Raw genomic sequence first — 8,224 nt, forward strand, 5'->3', positions numbered from 1 at the left:
TTAATGGCCGATAAAAAAATACGTGTCTCTTATTTTTCGATGTACTACAACATATTGCAGTTTCATCAAAATCGGTGAGGGACACCTGGGATAGTTTCCTTGTCAGCGCCATATTAAATTTCGCCTCTTTTCGACAGTAGTCTAGTACACCGCTCGGTGCTGCCACTTATTATTAATTTTGCACTACGAATTCAATTTCCAGCATGTGCCACTGAGCTTATTTTCACGCATGCGCCAAGCTTGACCAATCCTAATCACAGAAATTGATAGAAAACGTGAGCCTTACGGCGCACAAGCGTGTAACCTCGCCTGCTATGAGTTCAGGATATGGAACCTAAGGGTACCTTTTTGAGTACATATCTTCGTTATCAGTAGGTTCATGGTCAGTGAAAGACACCCATTAATAATGATAGGCTAATATTTACCAGTTTCGAATTTAGTAGTCGGCACTTATGGCAATAGAGGAAAGAGAAGTACCTACGTATTCGATAGAAGTCACTTTCTCTATTAACGAGGGTGGTTAAACTCGCTTGCTTAATAAGTGAATGAATAAAAACCCGTACGGCTCACTCGCTGAGAGTGTTTCGCACCTTGCGAGGCGTTAGGCGAATGCGCGCGCAAGGACACCATGGATGGTTGCCTCGATGGACCTCTGACACTGGCACGTGATCCACGTCTCTCTTGTCCGTGAAGGAGCTTGTTATCCTTCAGCAAGGAGACATTCATCAGACGAGCGTTCGGTGTGTTGAAGATCGTTCGATTCTCACGCCAACGTGCTCTGAAAGCAAAAATTTCGTCAGCTAACAATTTAAAAAAAATATTTATTAATTGATAAGCGTCCTTTTCTTAATTTGTTATTTTACAAGTCAGGGCAAGGATATTCAGGAAACTTTTAATTGAGCTGAAATTTGTGATACAAAATAACTTTTTTTCGCATAGAGGTCCTTTCTAGGTTATTCGTAGGTCTATAGCTAGGGAAATACATGAGCATAAACCTAGTAATAACGTAGATAAGAAGTCCATACGAAAAAAATTCGTTTTTAGCTTATTCCACTGATTACACTTTTCTTAGACTTTTGTAAATTTTGCACGAATCCCAAATTCCCATTCTGGTAACCTAAACTCAAGGACATGAGCTCGTGAAGGAAAATCAATGGCGAGTGGTCCTTCGCAAATCTGATGTAGGAATTTGATTTTTTACGTTGGGTTATCGAAAAGGAGACCTATAATTGGTTGGAAAGCCACACAAGTTAAAAAAAATGTAACCAGTGGAATAAGCTGTTTGCATCACGAATTTCATCCCAATGAGAAGGTACTCTCAGAGAATGTCAAAGGGTTAATTTAATAGAGCACGCAGCTGCAAAAAATATTGTAACAAAGTAGTACCACTTTTAACCAAGTAGTTAAATCTTTATGCAAAAAAGAAGAATTCTCAACAAAAAATGCGACAGTTCATATTTCAACCAAAAAAATATTTGTATTTTTAATCAGAAACAATTAAATTCATCTAAAAAGACAAATTTTGTAAAGAGCAGTTAAATTTTCAACAGAAAATAGTATTAAAAAATAATAAAAATAAATAACAAATAAATTAACAATAAAAAAGATAATAATCCAGCCCATTAAAACGCATTTTCAACCAAACAGTTGAGTTTTAAATACTGAGGGATAACTTACTAACGAAAAAAAAATGTTTAGCTAAATATTTGAATTAAGGCCATGTGACGAATGGGCCACGTGAACAGATTCCTACCTTACTGCCACCTTTCTTATTTCCCAACTTATTTTCACACGAAGCGCCACATCGAGTTGAAAATTTGGGATAATTAATAAGAAGCACTAAGAAAGGTGGTTCTGGTCCTAAATTTTAATAATTATAAAAAAGCCAAAAAAATTATTTTCAACAAAAAAATTTTTTCATAATCATACAAATTTAGGAGCAGACCTCCATTCTTAGTGCATCTTGTTAAATATGCCAAATTTTCAATTCGGTGTGGCGTTTCGTGTGAATATAAGTTGGGAAATAAAAAAAGTGGCGGTAAGGTAGGAATCTGGACACGTGACCCACTCATTACATTGCCTTAAAACTTTAAAACTAATAACTTACAGAACATGAAATTTGGGTTAGAAAGTAAACTCAACTTGCCACTACTCTGTAATGGCGTCGTGTTGATACAGAATTAAGTATTTAAATTAATTAATATTAATATTCATATTACATTTTATTGACTATAATATTTACATTTATATCAGATTAACATTAATTAATTTGTTAATTATTATTTTTTTACAAGTTTTTAAATATTCAAATTTTTCCAACCCTAATATTTGAAAGTTTAGAAACTTTGAAACGTTTCCAAAGTTACCTAACAAAAAATTATTATTTTACTTACTTGCTAAAAAGTCTAAGAACAACGCAAATAATGATGAACATCAAAGCCATCCCAACAAGAACTCCTATCATCGCTGGATCGACTGTTCGTAGATTTGGAGGTTCCTTTACCTCGGCTACAAATAAAAAAAATAAAATTAGAAATATTTAAACTTAAGATTTTTTTATATTCTTCAGGTATTAAAAAAATCGTCCAATATGATGAGCCAGCAGCAAAAAAGTGCAGAACTCTTTTATTATTGAAGAGCTTAAAACTTGATAGTACCGCGTTTCCTTAGCGTAAATGAAAAGGCAATTTCTAAAATTACCCACAATTTTCTAGAATTTTCTTCTTTATTTCAAAAATCCAAGTTACTTTCAGAAACGTTTTTCTCTTACCTTGGGAGCAATAAGTATAACTGTATCTTTATCATAATTTTATGTATTATGGTTGAAAGTCGCCTCCCTGATAAAATAGTTTGATAGGATTTGATACAAAAAATTATTACTTTTCAATCCGTTTTCTGTTTAGAATTATTATTCATTTTTATCAATGGAAAAATAGGCGAGCGTCTCGCTGATTCTTATAAACTCCTATATTTTTAAAAATAAAAATCGATTGAATCCAAACTAATATGTTATCCCAAATTCTTATCCATTTTAATACGCTTTTTTGGTCAAAATCTAATTCAGTCCTATTAAATATGATATTCCAAATTTATATAACCATTTCAATATGTTTTTTGATGAAAATCAAATTACTAAATGCTTTGTTTCAAAATCTTTAAAGTTTTTATGTAACTCTATCTGTTAAGAAATCTAATACTTTTCTATCAATATGTTCTACAAAACTTGGATTCTTAATTTTTACAATTTTCTATTTAATCTTATCCTTCAATAAAGTTGCATCAAATCCTATGGTATATCCCTAAATCTCGAAAATTTTAATAAAATTCTATCTGTTGTATAATCTTACACTTTTTTTATCAACAGTTTTTTTTAATCAAAACTCTATCAAATATATTATCCGCAAAATACTTTTACCAAATCCTACTTTTCAGAACCTGGAAAATTTTTATCGTTAAAGATAAAATTTGTTCTAAGTTTCCGTTAGATAAGATTTGATAGAAGTTTAATGAGCATTTTTTGATAGTAAAGTATACGATTTCTCGATGGAAAGAGTTTGATATAAATTTCCAACATTTTGGAAGGTAGGATCGGATACGAGTTCAATGTAGAAAAGATTGATAAAGGTATTCTGAGAATGTTTGGAAGATAGGATTTTATATTAAATCTAGTTGGATAAGATTTGATAGAGGCTTGATGATTATACCTTAAAAATCTAGTATGAGATTTCTTGATGGATAGAGTTTGATGAAATTTTTGGAAAATAGGGTTTGATACTATAATTATAATTATAATAATTATAAGATTTCTGGATACTGGTTTGATGCTTGTCTCTTAATAGTAGAGAATAAGATTTATAGATAGATCGATCTTGATAGAAATATCCTACTTTATAAAATTTGGTGTCCATAAGATTTATAGTATTTTCATGAAATAAAATTGATTGAATTAGATAAGATTTTTATCAAATGTGCTGATAGAATTTGATTTGTGTAATTGTTTTGATTCAATATCACGTTTTCTCTGGATAGAAACTTTATCAAATTTTATAATTTTTTTTTTCAAAAGGGCTACCAATTTTATAACAGTTTTATAAGATTTTTTCTGTATTGATAATATTTACCAATACATGCTGTGGATCCATCATCTTGCAAAACGGGAATTTTTTCAAAGATGCAAATGCAGCGACCATCTCGACATTCCGTTTGTGACACCTTCATTTCACATTGTTCGTTGAAGTCGCACGACTCGTTGACGTTGGCAGCTATAAATATTTAAAAAATTAATTTATGAATAATATTAAATGAATCCATCTTTACTATTCGATGGTTTTTTTTCAGAGTTTATTTGTATTCGCTTTTTGAAGTGAATAGTTTCCTTAATCTCTTCCGGAAAATGATAAATTATGGGGTGAAATGTTCCTAGAATAATACACCTAGAAGCATATTATACATAGACGAAGATAAATCGCAGCTTCCGAAATCGTAATTGAAAACCGAGAATAATAATGTAAGGAAGATGAATCATGCTTATAATGAATATGAAGAGAAATGCTCAGTTTGATCCTTCAAACAAACATTGTGATAAATGAGAACAAATTACGAAATCAATCGTAGGTCTGTCGATTTCATATCTCGCAATACGTCTTCCTCAACAATATTCCCATACAAAAAGTTCTTATTAGAAACGATAAATGTAAAAATCAATTTCCAATTTAAAACTCAAATATCATTTAGTTCACTTCTCCAATATTTTCTCTCCCTTTTCTGGTAAAAATATTATCTCCAGTGAATAGAGAGCTCAATCGCTTTTACGTACTTGAATTTCCTTAAGCTTGTTTATCCTTATATCGGCTGCTAAAGTACTTGGATGCGTCATCCGATAGTTTTACAAATTACTACGACGCAGAATTGAACTATTTTTAGCTCATAAAAGTACCGTTCAACGTTTAAAATAAAATAATTATTAACAAAAGTTCTCTAAACTTGTATCATTTCCAACTGTAACAAAATCAGAAGGCATTATCTATCTCTAAAGTCTAGAGCAACTTTGTCAACTGTAATGGGGATTTGGAGTTTATTAGACAATTTGGTTAATAGACCGGATTTGGGTGTTTGTTTCATATATAGAACTGAAGTTACAACAAAGTGTCTCCTCTAAGTGAAGGTGACAGAAATCCCATTTCATAGCTCTCAAGAATTATGTACTAGAGACAAACAGATAGGAAATGAAAATAAAAAAATGATACCTGAAGAAATGGAACTCGAAATTATTTTATTTTAACGAGTTTAAAAACTCTGCTCGCTCTCCCTTTAGATTTACGATACCGAACTTTGTCAGAATTCTCATGAATAAGATATCGTAAACGCAAAGAGCTTTGTCTACTTCTCCTTTTCAGAAAGTGCCTCTCACTTCGCTTTCATAATCAGGTATTCCGATCTTATTTACACTCGAGCACTTTTCATTGTTTGAGTATAATCGTGAGTATAGCACCCAGATCGAAAGAGGCTAACTCGTCCACTGACGAGCATTCTTTTTAGATGTAAAGATATCACTTTCAATTAACGCTGATGCTAAGATATTGAGATTCCTGCTTAACCTGTTCGAGGTATCGATATTCTCTTATGCATAAAAAAGATACATTAAAGTGACACTTGTACCTGTCAAAGTAATTTAATTTCTTCACAATTTTAGTAAGTGCTAGCCAATGTGTAACTAAATTATAGCTATCATCAAGGTTGAAAATAATGGATTGTCCATGAACTAAGGTTACCAATTTTTGGCTATTTTTTACCCGTCCCCTCAATCTGCTGACGTGATTTTGTGGTCATATATAATCTTTAGTAAGAAGTCAAGACTAATTAAAAATATCAGACTTCACAGCCTATATTGCTTTCAAAATAGAAAACAGGGTGTTTTTCACAGAAATAGGTGAATAAGTTCTTTTAAATAAAATAATGTAGACAGGATATTAAATTAAATATGAAACGCTTTAAATTTATATGATTTCAAGTCGAAGTTTGATACATTTTCAACAAAATAGTGGCATTAAAAAAAAAAGATTTTCTGCCAGAAGAGATGCATTTTTAATTTTAAAGGACAAATTTTTAACAAATTAGGTGAATTTGCCATCAGAAAATATGACTTTACAAAATAGTTTAATTTTCAAAAAAATAATTTAATTTTTAACAAATAGTTAACTTCCCAATCAAATAATTTAATTGATGTAATAGTTAAATTTTCAACCTACAAACGTGAACTTTTAACTAAGTGATCCAATTTTCTAACAAAAAATATTAAAATTCAACTAAATACAGTTGCATTTTTAACCAAATAGTTTACTTTTCATGGCCAAAAGAGATTTTTTAGAATAAAGTTGAATTTTCAATAGAAAAGTTCATTTTGAAACAAGAGAGATGAATTTTTAATCAAATAGTTGAACTTTTGAACAAAAAAGTTGAGCATAACACAATAGTTGAGTTTTCAACGTAATAATTAAACCTTTATCAAAATGGTTGAAGTATTAACCAAACCAAATTTTCAATTAGGAATATAAATCTTCTAGCAAAAGATGAATTTTCAACAAAACACATGAATTTTCTACAAAAGAGTTTAATATTGAACTTTCACAGGATACATTTTCAATTAAAAATGGAATAGTTCAATTTTCAGATATTAAAATTAATTTGAAACATTAGTAGTTTAACTCTCCAACAAATAGTTAAATTTGCAATCAAGAAAATTAACTTTCTACCTAAAAAAATTATCTTTCGACCAACTACATGAATTTTCAATCAAATAGTTGGATTTTCAACTATAAACGATCAATTTTCAAGCATAAATTGTATACCTAAATCATCATTAAAAAATAGGTTTTCTTCTCAAAAAAGATGATCTTTCACTAAAACAGTTCAATCTTCAACCAATAAAATGATTTTTACTAAAGAAGTTAAACTTTCATCTGAAAAACTGTTGAATTTTCTACCCAAAAATATGATTTTTCAAAAAAATGTTAATTTTTGAGCAAATAGTTAAAATTTCAAATAAATAATTTAATTGTGCACCAAACAGTTGAATAGAAGCTAGAACAAGATCAATTACTTTTTAGCCAAGAAGTTGAATTTTCAACTGTCCTAGTAATCGCGATGGTCCCAATCATCTTGAAATTTAGTTATAATTTGAATATATTGTCGAAAAATATGCAAGAAGTAACATTTTATGATAAGACCCATTTATTTGTACCATTTCATAGTGTCAAATGAAATTTTAACAATTTCAAAATAGATAAGAAGCAAGAAAATTGGCATCACGATTACTGGGACTAAGATTATTATTTTAATTACTGGGAGGTTTACCTTAATTATTTGTACGAAAAAAAGAATTTTTAAATAAATAAGACATTTCTCAGAATTGAAGTATCAAAACAGATTATTAAATTTACTGAAAATTTTAATTTTTTAAACAAAAAATAAATAGATTTTCTTCTTGGGTTCTATTGATAAATATGTTATACTGAAATTTTGGGAAATGTTTCACAATATGTAAAAGCACGTCTATCTGGCCCATGTCAGTTTTTTTTTTAAATCATGCAATTTTATTCATTCTATTTTAGCTTGAGCTCTAACATTCCGTTCTCAGTTAGATTTAAAATGAAAAATTAATAAAATTGCACTATTCAAAAAAAAATGAAAACTCAAACGTGACTTCACAGAGTTTAAACATTTTCAAAAGTTCTTTTTAAATATTTACATTTTTCAATTTATGAAGTCGCTGAATATAAACTATGTAATTGTTTACGTGACACTCCGGGGTGTACAAGCCTCTAAGCGAAAGGTGAGAAAGCTTATTACAAACAGAAGAAAAAATAACAATTCTTTAAAAGAGGGGAAAAGAAAAGAATAGGGGAAGTCGTATTACCAATCATAGGTTTGGCGTACTCCACCTCCTCACATTGGTAGCGTCGAAATTTAAGGATATACCTTAAATAACAGCGTGAAATGGTCTTATATTATTCCTTCACAACAAATGGATTGCAAAAATTATACGCATTTTTTATGTTTTGTAGCCCCGTGCAGAAAAACTTATAGTTTCGTTTGGGTGTCCGTTGTCCGTCCATCGTACTTTTTTCAAGAACGGCAAGAGATGGAAAATGAGGGGAGAAGAAGTAGTGGAAGTGAGGAAAAAACTTATTAGAGGGCTAGTAGGGGAAGCGAGGGGATACAAGGG

The 8,224-nt window shown here is 30.3% G+C and overlaps 1 protein-coding gene across 1 annotated transcript in view; it reads right to left on the minus strand.

The window, feature by feature from the left end:
• Positions 1-8,224, minus strand: part of LOC117181159 — a 46,886-nt gene that overhangs the window by 14,179 nt on the left and 24,483 nt on the right. Inside the window, exons 5-7 of the mRNA XM_033373726.1 lie at positions 4,122-4,262; positions 2,394-2,508; positions 591-778 (exon numbers count right to left, since the gene is read on the minus strand). Coding sequence (XP_033229617.1) covers positions 591-778; positions 2,394-2,508; positions 4,122-4,262 — 444 coding nt within the window. The remainder of the gene's footprint in view (positions 1-590; positions 779-2,393; positions 2,509-4,121; positions 4,263-8,224) is intronic.

Source organism: Belonocnema kinseyi, chromosome 10, assembly GCF_010883055.1.
Source record: "Belonocnema kinseyi isolate 2016_QV_RU_SX_M_011 chromosome 10, B_treatae_v1, whole genome shotgun sequence".
Taxonomy (NCBI): Eukaryota; Metazoa; Arthropoda; class Insecta; order Hymenoptera; family Cynipidae; genus Belonocnema; species Belonocnema kinseyi.